Source organism: Megascapheus bottae, chromosome 31 (genome assembly GCF_031878675.1).
Source record: "Megascapheus bottae isolate mThoBot1 chromosome 31, mThoBot2.hap1, whole genome shotgun sequence".
NCBI lineage: Eukaryota > Metazoa > Chordata > Mammalia > Rodentia > Geomyidae > Megascapheus > Megascapheus bottae.
The window spans coordinates 2531884-2547387 of NC_143539.1; the positions used below are offsets into that span (position 1 = coordinate 2531884).

Genomic DNA, 15504 nt, shown 5'->3' on the forward strand with positions numbered 1-15504 from the left:
CCGCCGCCCCACAGGGGCCGTGATCCAGGCGCTTCTGGTCACCCGCCGAGCCCGGCCCGCCTGGGATCGCAGTCTGCTGGGACACATGGCTAGTCCCGAGGCGGGGAGGGGGGTGGGAGGGAGAACCGGGGCTGGGGACCCCCGCGAACCCGGGGCGCGCGAGGGGCGGGATGCCCGTTCCCCCCGAAACACGTTGGCTGGGGATGTGCCTGTATCGCTAGGCGGCGGAAACACGTGGGCCTGGGGAGGCCTCGGGCCCCGCGACCCCTACGCCTCCCCCACACCCGCCCCAGAGGAAAGCTCAGCTTTAGGGGTCTTTTTTTTTTCTTTAAATTGGGGGGGCCTTCTGGAATCCAGTGTGAATCAGTTTGGGGAGCCGGGACTCCGAGGCAGCTCTTTACTGGGGTCTTCGGAGGCTGCAAGGGTAAGGATACAGCAGAGAGTCAGAGACCCACGGTGCCCCGACACCACACTGCCTCACACACCTCTCTACGGGGACCACCGCGACCCGCCCTGGGCGATCCAGCCAATCCCCGAGCCCCTGAGCACAAGCCCCACCCTCCACGCCTCCGTTCGCCCGCACCGGCCCCGCCCACCATCCGACCACGCCCCCGACGCAGACCCAGCCCCTCCGCCCGCAGCGCCCGCCCCTCCGCACAAGCCCGGCCTCCCACCTGGAGTAAGGGGGCGGAGGCGCATCGTGAACCCCCGTGGCCGCCAGCGCCTGCTCGTAGGTGGGGAGGCCAGGGGGTGGAGGTGGAGTCTGGGGCGTCGGAGGACTCAGAGGGCTGATGAGCAAGATCCTGGGGGCCCAAAGAAGAGACAGTTAGCAAAGGGGACCTCCAGGACCGAGGGGAGGTGGGGAGAGCAGCTGTGACCATGGGTCTCAGGGGTACGGAGGTGGAAGGGAGGTGGACTGGAGGAAGGGAGGGTCACCTTCAGCCTAGCCCTCCTGGCAGAAAGGGCTGGAAATGACAGACGGAAATCAACAACCACAGAGGCAGGCTTTCAATTAGACATACACACATACACACACACACACACACACGCAGCAGGCCCAGTAATAGAGAAAAAGTCCTGCAGTGAGAAAGACCTCTACACAGAGGGATACAAAAACATGTGGTTTCAAGTTTCCCAGATTTTGTATTCCCTTTTGTTCAAGTCCTGGGACTTGAACTCAGGGCCTAGTCACTGTCCAGGATTCAAGGCTAGTGCTCTACCACTTCAGGATTTGTTGGTTAATTGGAGATGGGTTTGATAGAGAACAAGAGTGTGGCCTAGTTGTACCATGCTCGCCTAGAATGCATGAAGCCCTGGGTTAGTTTCCTCGAACCACATACACAGAAAAAGCCAGGCCAGGAGAGGTGGCTTGAGCCTGTAATCCTAGCTACTCAAGAGGCTGAGATCTGAGGGTCAAGGTTCAAAGCCAGCCAGGGCACAAAAAGACCCCAGACTTATCTCCAATTAACCTCTAGAAAATGGGAACTGGGGCTTGGCTCAAGGGTAGGGCAGTAGCCTTGAGCTAAAGAGCTCAGGGACAGCACCTAGGCTGACTTCAAAGCCCCATGACCCACAAAAAGAAAGAAAAAGAAAGAGCCGGAAGTGACTCTGTAGCTCAAATGGCAGAGTGAACAAAAAGTGTCCAAGGACAATGCCCAGGCCCTGAGTTCAAGCCCCAGGACTGACAAAAAATGTAAAGAGTTAAATAGAGGGGCTAGGAGTATGGCTTGGTGATAAGAGTGCTGGCCTAGCATGCACAAAACCCTTGATTCGATTTTTCATTACCACATAAACAGAAAAGGCTGGAAGTGCCATGCTAGTCTTGAGCAAAAGAAGCTCACAGACAGTGCTCAGGTCCTGGGTTCAAGCCTCAAGACTGGCAAAAAAAAAAAAAAGTTTGATAGAACTTGTCACTTGTCAGCAGTGACAGGCTTGATCCTCAGATCTCAGCTTCCAGAGTAGCTAAGATTACAGGCTGTGGTCACTCACCCTCGGTTTATCTTGTTTTTGAGACAGCATCTAGATACTTTGTCCAGGCTGATCTTGATTTCATCATTCTCTGCCCTTCCCCTACTGAGCTGCGGTTAAAGGAAAGGACCACCAAACCCTCCCCCAGATCTCTCATCCCTCCTTCCACCTCTACCTCCCCAAGTCCTCCTTACTCTTGAGGGCTGACACTGGACTGCTGGCTTGGCCCCGGGCCTCGTCTTCGTTGTGGATGATGCAGATACCAAAAGGCTCCTAGCCCGGCCAACACAATGAGCAGGATGCCCACAGACAGCCCCACCACCAGGCCTGCTACATCCACTGCTCTGCGACCTGTAGATGGAGTGGGGGAGCCAATGGCTTCTGGGCTGTCACTGCAAAGGATATCACTTCCTATTCTAGTGGCCTCAAGGAATTCACCTCCCTCCTGTAGGCCCTGGTGGCCTAATGGAGGGCCAAGTGGGGATTAGCTTCAAGAGACTTCTTACTCAAAACACTGGCAGATTCAGCAAATAACAATTTAGCGTTTAGCTACACAGCAAATCATTTTTAGTGCCAGGTGCTGGCCGCTCACGCCTGTAATCCTAGCTTCTCAGGAGGCTGAGATCTGAAGATACTCGTACCAAGCCAGCTCAGGCAAGAAAAGTCCGTGAGCCTCTTGTTCTGTGCAATGAACCACCAGAACACCAGAAGTGGCCCTGTGGCTCAAAGTGGTAAAGTGTTAGAGACAACATCCAGATCCTGAGTTCAATCCCACAAAGGAAAAAAAAAAAATTAGTCCAAGTATATCCCACATACTGTTTCGGATATACTTATACTTAATAAAAACAAAGAGCCTGGCACAGTGGCTCACGCCTGTAATCCTAGCTACTCAGGAGGCTGAGATCTGAGGCTCACCATTCAAAGCCAGCTAGGGTATTTGAGACCTTGCGGCTCTTATCTCAAATTAGCCTTTAGAAAAAATGGGAAGTGGGACTGAGGCTCGAGGGGCAGAGCGGTAGCCTTGGGCTAAAGAGCTCAGAGCCAATGCCCAGGCCCAGAGTTCAAGCCCCATGACCAAAAAATAAATAAATAAATATATAACTATGAGGGCCAGGAGCATAGCCTAGTGGTAGAGTGCTCACCTCACATGCACAAAGCCCTGGGTTCAATTCCTTGGTACATACATAGAAAAAGCTGGAGGTAGTGCTGTGGCTCAAGTGGCAGAGAGCTAGTCTTGAGCAAAAAAATGTCCAAAGACAGTGCCAAGGCCCTGAGTTCAAACCCCACGACTGGAAAAAAAAAAAAAAGAATCATTGTGTGTCTCAAACTAAAGATTAAGGAGGATGGTAGGCTGCCCTGAGCGTGTGAGGTTGTAGCTCCAAAGTGTAGCTCCTATCCTAGCCATCAGCCAGGCATCCAGGCATCCAGGGGAAAATGACAATCCACCAGACAGTTTCTAAGGCCTTCCCCACAGCCTAGGAAAAATTCACATAACAATGGAGAAATGTAGGGGCCCTCTCCCAATAATTAGGTGTGCATGTGTGTGACTGTGTGTGCTGGTAAGGAGTTTGTACTTAGGGCCTGGTGCTACTCTTAGCCTTTTCTCTCAAAACTGGCACCCTACCACGTGAACCACAGCTCTACTTCTAGCTTTTTGGGGGTTAACTGGAGATAAGAGTCTCAGGGGGGTGGAAGTTTGGCCGTAGTGGTAGAGTACTTGTCTAGCATGCATGAAGACCTGGGTTGGATTCCTCAGTATCACATACACAGAAAAAAGCCAGAAGTGGTGCTATGACTCAAGTGGTAGAGCTCTAGCCTTGAGAAAACCCAAGGGCAGGGCTCAGGCCCTGAGCTCAAGCCCAGGACTGGCAAAAAAAAAAAAGTCTCCTTTTTTTTTTTTCCTGTCCAGACCGTCTTTAAACTGTGATCGTCAGATCTCAGCCTCCTGAGTAGCTAGGATTATAAGTCATGAGCCACCTGCACACAGCAAGCTCCCATCTTTTTAGCTCCTGAGAGAAAGGTGCACTGAGAAGAGAAATCATATCACTTTATGCGGTTTCTATAGATCTGCAGTGAAGAAGATTCCAATTTGAAGATACCAGGTCAGATCTAGAGCCTGTTACTAAGGTGCCTCCACCCCTAGCAACCAGGCCATGCGGGGCTGGGGGGGCCCTCCGTCTGGTAGGAGGCCTTAGGTCATCCAGTTAGGTATGGTTGCTAGGGAGCAGCCCTCCTTAGCAACCAGGCCTCTCAGCATCTGGGATAGGGCTATGGGGGAGGGGAAGCCAGCCAGGTACTGCTTCTGGCTTCCTCTTTCTGGCCTGGTCAGGCCCTGTTGCTAAGGAGCAGCCCCCCTTAGCAACAAGGCTGCAGCCAAGATGGGGCCTCCCAACTCAAGAGGAGGGGCTGGGAATAGGCAAACTGGACAGGTAAAGATGGCCAGGCTTCCTGCTCTGGTCCTGTTGCTAAGGGGAGAGCCCCCTAGCAACCAAGATGCTTGGATGTGGCTGAGGCTCTGGATTGCAAAGAAAAGCTCAAGTGGGTTTCCCTTCCCTCCACCAGCCGCTTCCCCCCTTCCTGGGGACTTGGGGCCTCCCTTGAATGTCATTCCAGTCTGGTGGATTTCTGAGAGGCTATAGTGTCAAGGACGCATGAGACTGGGGGGGCAGATTGAGCCTCACGTGGCCTGGGGTGCTTTGGTGGCATGGTGAGAGCGTTTCAGCCTTACCTCCTTTGCCATTATAGGCGTAGGTTTCCCAAAAGTGCTCCTGGAAGGAGATGAAGGAGAGAGGGAGATTTGCACCCTCCCAAAACCAACCCACCCTGGTTTCTAAGAAGACCCCCTCCCCCCACAAAAGGGAGGAAAGGGCTAGGATGCCCCACCCAGAGCTTGGAAAACAGCTGGATCCAAGGTTGAAGGGCCCTTACAGTCAAGACGTTGTCCTCAAAACACTCCCTGGCCTCCTCCCAGGAACACTGCTCCTCCATGCATTCCCGCTCCAGGTTCCCTGGGGTGAACAGCTCCAGGTCCCAGTGATTGGCTCGCCGAATGCGAATCAGCCTGTGGCTGCCTAAGAAGCTCTGGGCTTCTGGAGAACCCAGAAACACTTCTGGGCCTATAGACACAAGAGTCAGAAAAAGAGGGGCTCTGAGGCCTTAAGGGCAGGGGGTATTCTGGGGTCCTAGGGGAGGAGGCTGGTCTCTGGACCCCTGACTCTTGAGGGAGGAGGTTGGGGCCTGGACCCCTGGGACTGAGGGAGGAGGGCTGGACCCCCAAGAGTCTAAGGAGACTGGAATCTGGTCCCTTGAGTCTGAAGGATGATGACAGTATTTAGCCTCATGGGTCTGAGAGGAGAGGGTGGGGGGATATCAGAGGGGGAAGGCTGAGATCTGGAACCCTGGATCTGAGGGTGGAGGAAGGCTGAGATCTAGACCCTGAGGTCTGGGTTCCCAGGAGGAAGAGAAGACGAGGGGCCAAGTCTTTGGGTCAGGGAACACCCAGACACTCACCGTGTTCTTGCTCTGCGACAGGTGAGTTATCTAGGCACGAGGTCAATCCCAAATAGAGAAGTAGTAGAGAAGGGTGTCCCCTCATAATTTGTGGACACCTGGAATTTGTGGTACTGTACAGATTACAGGCGCCTCTGTTCCTAGGGTATGGAGGTAAGGCTTCCCTGCCTGAGCTCTGTGATTATAATTGAAAATAACAGCAGACACTTACATAGACGATAGCCTGTCAATCATTATGAACTCATTGTCATTTTTACCACACACCTGTTATTCCCATTTTATAGATGAGGTATAAAAAGCCCTGAGTGGTAAAACAGTTTGCCCATAATTCACACTTGGAAATGTCACCTAAGATGAACGTAAGAGAGGCTCTCCTGTTTCTACCACTCGATCTGCAGGACCCCACACAGAGATTTTTGGCACAGTAGGGTCCTTTCTTTGGAAGGATCACACTTGTGATCCTAGACTCTTTCCTTCCTGGCAACTTCCACCTCTGCCTCTCTTCCCATTGTTATGTCCGCCCTCAGAGTTCAAAGATTATGAGAGGCGAGGCCCTAGATTTCTGGGTCTGAGTATGGGGAGGCAGGGGTCCTGGACTTCTAGATCTGGAAATCCAAAACATCTAGTCTGGGAAGAACATCTAGCGTGGGACGTCAGGACACCAGGGTCCTCAAGTCAAACTGTGCCTCGGGGAGCATGCACTTACCTGCCCAAACCTGTGAGACTGCCCTTCCTCTTCAATGTAGACCTCCTTGGCCAGCTGTGGCCAGCTGTGAGGGGGGTAAGGGAGAGGGGAGGGGGTAAGGAGAAGATGGGGGGCTTCCCTCTGGGTAACCAGACCAGATCCCGGCTTCTGGCAGAGGGGCGGGGCAGGAAAAACTACCTGTCCTGGGCGGGACTCAGGTAAGGGACTAAGTATTTAAAGAGACCTTCTCGGATGAAAGGGCCTCAGGGAGAGAGCCCCATAGAACAGCGGGGATGGTAGAACCCGCCTTTCCTGAGGGTGGTTTGAACGGTTTTGACTTCGGAATGCCCTCTTCATCTATTTGTAAAAACAGGATCAGTCTTCACTTCTTAACTGAAATGCACCATGAAAAATTGCTAATGGATTTGAGAAGCAGACGTCCCAGTCTCTGGGGGTGGGGAGGGAATGATCAGTTCTAAACCTCTACCAGGGAGAGAAAACTCCAAGCCTAGCCATCAAACTCAGGAAATCGTCTGCGCTGGAAAATGCCTGACATATATATATATACTGAGGGTTCCCCATATTGGCGCCAGTTTCACTAACCGGAACCTTCGAGTTGGCAGTGCCGTTTCCGGAGGGAGGAAGAGAAGAAGAGACGAGAGACCAGCTCAGGCGGCGCACCGACACAGCTAGGGGCAGCCTCACTTCCGTTCTCTACGGCCGACCGGAAGTGGGCGGAGCGGAACGGGTAAACAAGCACTTCTTCCGGTGTCGGCGCGCAGTGGACGGAGCGGCCACGGAACGAGCGGTCCTGTGTGAGGTGAGCGGCGGACGTCGGGCAGACAAAGTTGCTGAGTTCCCTTCCCACGGGGTCCTGAGGGAAACCGGACAAAGTTTCAGCTTCCCGAATCCCTGTCGATCGTTTGTAGAGCTCTCCGGAGGCGACAGGGGAGCTCATCAAGGGAACTACATCTCCCAGCATCCCTCGGAATTGGCCGCCCCCCCCCCTCCACGCTCTGCTAAGGCGGTGGACTCCGTTAGCGCTGGGCCTCGACTCGGATGGAGGCGGGGGACTGGAGCCGGGATCGAGGAAGTGGGATTTGAGGAAGGGGGGCGGGGTGGGGGGGATCGGATTCCTTTCCTGGTCTCAGCTTTCCTGGTGGGGTGGGGGGGTCACGTCTGTGTGTGTCCTGGGCCTTGAACTCAGGGCCTGGGTGCTGCCCCCTCGTTTTTCCTACCACCGGACCCACAGCTCCATTTATTGGCTTTTCTGGTGGTTAGGTGGAAGTTCGATTCTGATGGCCTCTCCTGCCCAAAGTTGACTGACTTCCGAACCAGGGTCCTCAGAGCTCAGCCTACCCTGAGTAGCTAGGGCTGCAGGCGCGAGCCACCCCAAGGTGGAACTTGTGGTCCGTTGTGGAACTTGTGATTAGCGTCTGGTGTGAACCTAAGGCCTGGAAGCAGCATTGTTGTGTTATGATGTGATCGACGCAGGATCCCGCCATGTAGCCTGGGCTGGCCTGGAACTCAGGCTCCTGAGCGCTAGGATTATGGACAGACACCACCCCATGCTTCACTACAATACTGCTAATTTAGCCTTTTGAGATATAATTTGTATAATTTACACCTTGTCCACTTGGAGGGTGTAATTCAGTGGTTTTTATTATATTCAAAAAGTTGTGTAGGCTGGGAGTTTGGCCTAGTGGTTGAGTGCTTGCCTAACATGCACGAAGACCCAGGTTCGATTCCTCAGTACCACATACATAGAAAAGCCTGAAGTGGTGCTGAGGATTAAATGGTAGAGCGCTAGCCTTGAGAAAAGCCCAAGGTCAGAACTCAGGCCCTGAGTTCAGTCCCCAGGACTGGGAGGAAAAAAAAGTTGTGTATCCATCACGGCTATCGGTTTTAGAAATCCAGGAGTATTAGCAGATATTCCACAGTTACTTTCTGGCTTCAGCTACTTTCAGTTTGCAGATTTTCTTCTCTCTTCCCCCGCTCTCTCTTTATCTCTCCCTCCCCCCCAGTGTGGGGCTTGAACTTAGGGCCTGGGTGCTGTCCCTGAGCCCCTTTGTGCTCGGGGCTAGCACTATACCACTGGTGCCACAGGACCACTTTTTTGTTTGTTTTTTTACTAAGAAAATTTATTTTATTTATGTGGTATGGAGAATGGAACCCAGGACCTCATGCATGCTAGGCAAGCCCTCTACCACTAAGCCACATTGCCATCCCAAATCACTTCTGGTTTTTGAGTGGTTTATTGGAGATAAAAATCTTATAGGGCCAGGTGCGGTGGCTCAAGCCTGTCATCCTAGCCACTCAGGAGGCCCAGATCTCAGGATCATCTCAATTAACCTCTAGAAAATGGGAAGTGGGGGCTTGGCTCAAGTGTAGGGCAGTAACCTTGAGCTGAAGAGCTCAGGGATGGCACCCAGGCTGAGTTCAAGCCCCATGACCCACAAAGAGCGGGGGACAGGGACGGGGACGGGGACTCCCGTCTCTCATAGGGACTTTTCTGCCTGGGCTGGCTTTGAAGCCAGTAGCTAGGAATACAGGTGTGAGCCACTGGGCCCCTGACTCAGATTTTCATTTTCTATACATCTCACTTAAATGGGATCATTATAGTATGTGGTTGGCTTTTCCCTTAGCTTGTTGTTCCAAGAGCCATCCATAATGTAGCATGGGTTAGTACTTACCTGCTTGGATCTTCTTTTTGTTGGATCCCAGGGCTTGAGTCTACCAGGCACGTGCTCTACCTCTGATCAACACTTCTAGCTCTGTGTGTATGTGTGTGTGCGCGCACGCGTGCACACATGTGTCTGTGCGTCTTGTGTGGCTTGAACTCAGGGCCTGGATTCTGTGTCTGAGCTCTTCAGCTCAAGGCTTCTGCCTTAAGTAGCTTCCATTACAGGTTTAAGCCACCAGTGCCTGGCCTAGCTCTATTTTTATTCTGAAATTCTAAGATATTTAGGCTGGCAAAGGTGTCGGTGGCTCATCCCTGTAATCCTAGCTACCTAAGATCTGAGGATGGTAGTTCAAAGCTAGCCCAGGTAGGAAAGCCCAGGAAACTCTTTATTTCCTGTTAACTACCAGAAAACCAGAAGAGGAATTGTAGCTGAAGTGGCAGAGGTCTAGCCTTGGTTGAGCAAAAAAAAAAAAAGCTCAAGGACAGCACCCAGACCCTAAGTTCAAGCCCCAGGACAGGCACCAAAAAGAAACAAAAGCCATCCACCCTGAACTTCAGCTGTCTATCTCAGCAGGCCTCAAATGTTCTTTGGCCTCCCAGGTCACATGCATTAGTGGCAACTGCGACCACACTCTGCTTTCAAGCATTTTTTTCCCCTGTTAGGAGTCTGAGTCTCACCCCCAGGGGAAATAGATGGACATACACACAGCCCTCCCACTCATGGAGGCAGTATTTCCCATCTGTGCAAACTCCGCTCTCGGTGGCAGGACAGGAGCCAGCTCAAGTCTGGGACAGCAGAGGCTCCCACTGCCAAATACCGCAGAGGGTCAAGGCAGTTGACAACTAAGAATAGAGCAGGGAATTTGGCCATGAGGTCAACACGACCTTCACATGTGACAGTTGGGGGGCATGGGCGGGGGGAAGGGGGGAAGCCAGGGGCCTGGGCTGGGAAGTAGGTGGCACTTGGGTGAGGGGAGGCAGCAGGTGCTGGACACTTAGTCCCACAGAGGCTTGGGGGTTGGGAATGTCCGGGGAGGGAGCAGGGGCCGTCCTGGGGGCTTCATCAAGGTCAGTTCTTCACCAACACACAGGGCCACCTTGCTGACACATTGAGCAGGATCTGTTTCTCTTTTTTTTGTCCTACTTAAGCTTAGTATCTGATGCTTTCACTCATGGACTGGTGTTCTACCACCTGAGCCATGCCTCCAATCCCAAACCACACTTTTTTTTTGTTGGTCTTGGGGCTTGAACTCGGGTCTGGGCGTTATCCCTGAGCTCTTCAGCTCAAGGCTACTGCTCTACCTTAGAACCACAGCGCCACTTCTGGTTTTCTGGTGGTTAATTGGAGATAAGACTCTCACAGACTTTAGTGCCCGGGCTGGCTTAGAAACCGAGATCCTCAGATCTCGGAGTAGCTAGGATGTCAAGTGTGAGCCACCGTGCCCGACCACACCACACTTTCTGAAGAACTTTGGGTGATGAAGGTGTTGATCATTGCAATCAGGATTTGGATTCAGAAGTATATACATCTTTATTGTCAGTTGTGGGATTTGAACTCAGAGCCTGGGCGCTGTTCCTGGGCTTCTTTTGCTCAATATGAGCAGTATATGATGGCACATTACTTAGGAGACAAAAATAGGAGGAAAGAGAGTTCAAAGCTAGACCAGGAACCCTTCTCAAGAAAAAAAAAAATCACTGTAATTCAAGCAACCCAGGAGGATGAGGTCTGAGGACCAGAGTTCAAAACCAGCCTGGGCAGGAAAAAAAATCTGTAGACTTAATGCCAAGGAAACACCAAAAAGCCAGAAGTGGAGATGTGGCACTAGCTGTGAGTGAAAAAGTTGAACAAAAGAACATGAGGCTGGGCTAGGAATGTGGCTTAGTGGTGAGCGCTTGCCTAGCATGCATGAAGCCCTGGGTCAATTCCTCAGTGCACAGAAAAGGCCAGAAGTGGCACTGTAGCTCAAGTGGTAGAGCGCTAGCCTTGATCTCAGGGACAGTGCCCAGGCCCTGGGTTCATGCCCCAGGACTGGAAAAACAAAACAAGATTTACATTGTGCCTGGAATTGTGTCCTTTGCAACTAAGCTGAAAATGATTGAGATAGTAACTTAAAGGTGAGTGAGACAAGAAAGCAGAACAGGACCTGTCTACGGCTCAGGGCCGCCTGTGCTGGGGAGGAGAGGATGCTAAACCTGTTTACATGGTCCATTCCACACACACACACACCGTGTTTGCACACCAAGCAGTGGTATTTCAGGTCACAACAGGCCGCGTGCGGCTCCGGAGGCTGAGGGTGGAGGATGGCAGTTGAAGGCCGCCATCCTGTCTTGTGTGCAGGTCCGTGAAGCTCTTCCTCAGTGACCTTGGTCACCAGCCGCCTCTCCTGCAGGATGACACGACACGGCAAGAACTGCACAGCAGGGGCCGTCTACACCTACCATGAGAAGAAGAAGGACACAGGTACTGACTGGGGCAGTGGGGTGGGGGGGAGGCTGAATGTCCCCCAGAGTCCCCATCTGACTCTGGGCCTCCATGTTGCATCCCTGTGTCCTGCCTGACTTCCAGCACGCATGGTTTCCACCCCTTGAGCGGCAGTGCGTGTGCTCTAGCGCCCCCGTGTGGTGGGCGCCCGTTGGGCACCTTCCTCCCTCATCCCCCCCCCCCCCGCCCCCCCCCCCCCCCCCCCCCCCCCCCCCCCGCCTGTCATCCACCCCATCACCACCATTTTCTAGGAGAGGAAGCGGAGTTCAGTTCAGGTGCTACAATGTGGCCAAAGCAACAGCATGGCACAGGGGAGTCTGCTGTGCGCCCTCCATTAAGAACCCTCAACACATCTGCATAGTTTTTATTTATTTCTCTCGGTTGTGGGGCTTGAACTCAGGACCTGGGCACTGTCCTCGGATACTTCTTGCTCAAGAGTAGTACTCTGCCACTTCTGGCTTTTCTGTTCCATGGTATGTGCTACCAAGGAACTGAACCCCGGCTTCGTGCATGCTAGTGAGCGTTCTACCACTAGGCTACACTCCCAGCCCCAACCGGCTTAATTTTTACTTTTAGTTTTTGGTGTCAGTGCTGGGATTTGGACTTTGGGCCTCAGTCATACTCTCCATGTTTTTGCTGAAGGCTGGTGCTCTACCACTTGAACCACAGATCCACTCTCTGCTCTTTGGTGTTTAATTGGACATAAGAATCTCGGGCCGGGAGTTTGGCCTAGTGGTAAGAGTTCCTGCCTAGCATGCACGAAGACCCCGGTTCGATTCCTCGGTACCACATACATAGAAAAATCCAGAAGTGGTGCAGTGGCTTAGGGTAGAATACTAGCCTTGAGGAAAGCCCAAGGACAGTGCTCAGGCCCTAAGTTCAAGCCCAGGACTGGCAAAAAAAAGAATCTCATGGGTTAGGACTGGTAGTTGAAGTCTGTAATCCTAGCTGCTCAGGAGGTTGAGATCCAAGGATCAAGGTTCAAAGCCAACCTGGGCAGGAAAGTCCCTGTGAGATGCTCACTTCCAATTAACCACTCAAAAACCAGAAGCGGAGGTGTGGTCCAAAGTGGTAGAGCACTAACCTTGAGCAAAAGAGCTCAGGGACAGCACCCACATTCTGAGTTCAAGCCCCACGACCGACAAGAAATCTCACGGACTCTTTTGTCTGCTCTGGCTCCAAAAGTCTCAGCCCTCCCTCTCCTCTTAGTCCTCCTGTCTTCATGTCCCAAGTGCTGGGATTACAGACCTGTGCCACCATGCCCGCCTTTCAGGACTGTCTTTTACTGCCAGACCTGTTTCTGTGTCTGCGCTGGTCCTCTCTAGCCCCTGAGTTGTTTTTTTTTGCCAGTCCTGGGCTTGAGCTCAGGGCCTGAGCACTGTCCTTGGACTTTCTCAAGGCTAGAGCTCTACCACTTGAGCCTCAGCACCACTTCTGGCTTTTTTCTATGTATGTGGTACCGAGGAATCGAACCCAGGTCTTCATGCATGCTAGGCAAGCACTTTAACCACTAGGCCAAACTCCCGGCCCCCCCTGAGTTCTTTTTCGGATTTGAAGAGGGGGCCATGTCTCCTGTCTCCCCATCCCTCCAACACTGCCTGTCTCTGTTGTCAGCGGCCTCAGGCTACGGGACCCAGAACATTCGACTGAGCCGGGATGCTGTGAAGGACTTCGACTGCTGTTGCCTCTCTCTGCAGCCCTGTCATGATCCTGTCGTCACGTAAGCCACGGGTGGGTGTGGAGGGGTCAAGGGCAGGGGGTACATGCATGTGCTCACGTAGCGTGCATAGAGCCCAGGGTTCAATTCCTCAGAAGAAGGCAGAAGTGGCTGAAGTGGTAGAGTGCTGGCTTTGAGAAAGCCAAGGACAGTGCCCAGGCCCTGAGTTCAAGTGTCAGGATCAGAAAAAAATAAATAAGTTAGCCAGCGAGCTCAGTGGGTCCTCAGGGTGGCACTGTGCACCTGCTCGGGGCTGGTCCACCCCGTGTGGAGCTGGTATGGGGCGTGGCCTCTCCTGGCTGTGGTCTCTGGTCAGTTCCGTCTGTTTCTCCCCCGCAGCCCCGATGGGTACCTGTACGAGCGGGAGGCCATCCTGGAGTACATTCTGCACCAGAAGAAGGAGATTGCCCGGCAGATGAAGGTGAGGAGCGGGGATGGGCTCGGTGGCCCGGTGTGTGTGCTTGTGCTGGGACTTGAACTCAGGGCCCGGTACTGCTTCTTAGCTTTGTTGCTCAAGACTCTACCATTTCAGTCTCGCTCCCCTGCCAGTTTTCTGGTGGTTCATTGGCGATAAGGGTCTCAAGCACTTTCCACCTGGGCTGGCTTTGAACCGCAGTCCTGCAATCTCGGCCTCCTGAGTAGGACCGCTGGCCCTCAGCCGCAGCGCCTTCTGTTTGATTGAAATAGGACCGCACTGTGGGACCCAGACTGGCCTCAAACTCACAGTCCCCCCACCTCTGCCTCCTGAGCACCACCAGGCCTGGCTAGCACAGGCCACTGCAGTGTGCCCAGGGCTGCCATGGGGTGCCCAGCTCAGGCCTTCCTGCTTCTCCCCAGGCCTACGAGAAGCAGCGGGGCGCCCGGCGGGAGGAGCAGAAAAAGCTGCAGCGAGCGGCTGCACAGGACCAAGTCCGGGGCTTCCTGGAGAAGGAGGCCGCCATCGTGAGCCGACCCCTCAACCCCTTCACTCCCAAGGTCGCCCCTGGACCCGGCACAGGTGACAGGGACCGGGACCTGGGACTGGGAGGCCGCAGGCTGGCGCCAGGCCACCTGATCCTCCTCGCTTCCCCCAGAGCCTGGGCCCAGCACAGCGCCTCCCAGCAAGGACAAGGACAGGGACAAGGACAAAGCGCTGCCCAGCTTCTGGATCCCGTCGCTGACGCCTGAGGCCAAGGCCACAAAGCTGGAGAAGCCGGTGAGCGGCACGGTGGCCGGGCTCCCGTGGCCCGTCCCCCTCCTCGCCTCCCCCCTAACTCCCCCACCGCAGCACCCGCCTGACCCCTCCTCTGCCCGCAGTCGCGCACGGTCACCTGCCCCATGTCCGGGAAGCCGCTGCGCATGTCGGACCTGACCCCCGTGCGCTTCACCCCCATCGACGACTCCGTGGACCGCGTGGGGCTCATCACTCGCAGCGAGCGCTACGTGTGCGCCGTGACCCGAGACAGCCTGAGCAACGCCACGCCGTGCGCCGTGCTGCGGCCCTCGTGAGCCCGGGACCGGGGAGAGGATGGGGTGGGGAGGGGAGGGGAGGTTTCCACCCCGCTGACCCGCGCCCTCCACCCTCAGGGGTGCCGTGGTCACCCTCGAGTGCGTGGAGAAGCTGATCCGGAAGGACATGGTGGACCCTGTGAGCGGGAACACCCTCACCGAGAGGGACATCATCGTTCTGCAGCGGGTAGGTGGCCCCGCCCCTTGCCTAGGCTCCACCCTCTCCTCTCCTTATCTTCCCATGGCCACGCCCTCTTGGCTTCTCATGACCCCGTCTCTGTAAGCCCCGCCCATCCTCTAGTACACGGCCCTTCCCCCCCCCAGGCCCATCTTATCTGTAGACCCCACCCCATCCCACCCAACTGTATTCCCCACCTTCCTCTTCCAGGGATCCCCATTCCCTGTGGCCTGCGCCCCTCTCCCTGGGGCGTTGCTCCTCTTCTTCCTAGGAGCTGCCCTTTGGCTCCCAGCCCTAGCTTCACCCTGCAGCCCAGCCCAGCCCACCCCTCCTCCCCCATGGTCCACTCTGCCCCCCTCACCCATTTCTACCTTTGCAGGGCGGCACAGGCTTCGCAGGCTCCGGGGTGAAGCTGCAAGCAGAGATGTCCCGGCCAGTGATGCAGGCCTAAGCGTGGGCCCCAATAAACTGATAAAAGGTGCGGTGTCTGTGGTCCAGTGGTATCTTCTTAGCTGCAGAGGACCAGGGACCAGGGCAGAGGCTCAGTGCCCAGCTGCCCACACCCCACCCAACAACAAGAACTGAACAAAAATGGAGGACAAGCCCAGGGTGGGTGACTCACCCTTGTCACCCTAGCTACTCAAGGAAACTGAGATCTGAGAATCACGGTTTGAAGCCATCCCAGGGACAAAAAGTCCCTTCTGAGACTCAACCTCCAATGAACTACTCAACCACCAGAAGTGGGCCAGGCGTCACCCTCGCTACTCACGAGGCTGAGATCTAAGGATCATGG

General features: G+C 54.4%; 2 protein-coding genes across 2 annotated transcripts; one reads left to right on the top strand and one right to left on the bottom strand.

Moving 5' to 3' along the window:
• Positions 1–306: 306 nt before the first annotated feature.
• Positions 307–6898, bottom strand: Prrg2 (proline rich and Gla domain 2). Its single transcript, XM_090322481.1, has 8 exons — positions 6767–6898; positions 6185–6248; positions 5479–5576; positions 4897–5084; positions 4697–4736; positions 2163–2319; positions 675–803; positions 307–416 (listed from the first exon to the last, which is right to left on the bottom strand). Exons 3-8 carry the CDS (start codon positions 5561–5563, stop codon positions 398–400), a joined length of 618 nt encoding a protein of 205 aa, XP_090178607.1. The 5' UTR covers positions 5564–5576; positions 6185–6248; positions 6767–6898; the 3' UTR covers positions 307–397.
• Nosip (nitric oxide synthase interacting protein) lies at positions 6883–15192 on the top strand. Its single transcript, XM_090322445.1, has 9 exons — positions 6883–6983; positions 11185–11307; positions 12943–13048; positions 13385–13466; positions 13883–14042; positions 14119–14240; positions 14342–14529; positions 14612–14720; positions 15091–15192. The coding sequence occupies exons 2-9, from the start codon at positions 11238–11240 to the stop codon at positions 15160–15162; spliced, it is 909 nt and encodes a 302-aa protein (XP_090178571.1). The 5' UTR covers positions 6883–6983; positions 11185–11237; the 3' UTR covers positions 15163–15192.
• Positions 15193–15504: the final 312 nt, after the last annotated feature.

Bases quoted from the DNA above. Each gene is read 5' to 3' on its own strand.
- Nosip (XM_090322445.1), top strand. From the start codon at position 11,238: ATGACACGACACGGCAAGAACTGCACAGCAGGGGCCGTCTACACCTAC. The intron at 13,467-13,882 runs GTGAGGAGCGGG...GCTTCTCCCCAG, and splicing joins AGATTGCCCGGCAGATGAAG to GCCTACGAGAAGCAGCGGGG. The intron at 14,241-14,341 runs GTGAGCGGCACG...CTCTGCCCGCAG, and splicing joins CCACAAAGCTGGAGAAGCCG to TCGCGCACGGTCACCTGCCC.
- Prrg2 (XM_090322481.1), bottom strand. From the start codon at position 5,563: ATGAGGGGACACCCTTCTCTACTACTTCTCTATTTGGGATTGACCTCG. The intron at 5,085-5,478 runs GTGAGTGTCTGG...TTGTGTCTATAG, and splicing joins TGTCGCAGAGCAAGAACACG to GCCCAGAAGTGTTTCTGGGT. The intron at 2,320-4,696 runs GTAAGGCTGAAA...CTCCATCTACAG, and splicing joins CGCCTATAATGGCAAAGGAG to GTCGCAGAGCAGTGGATGTA.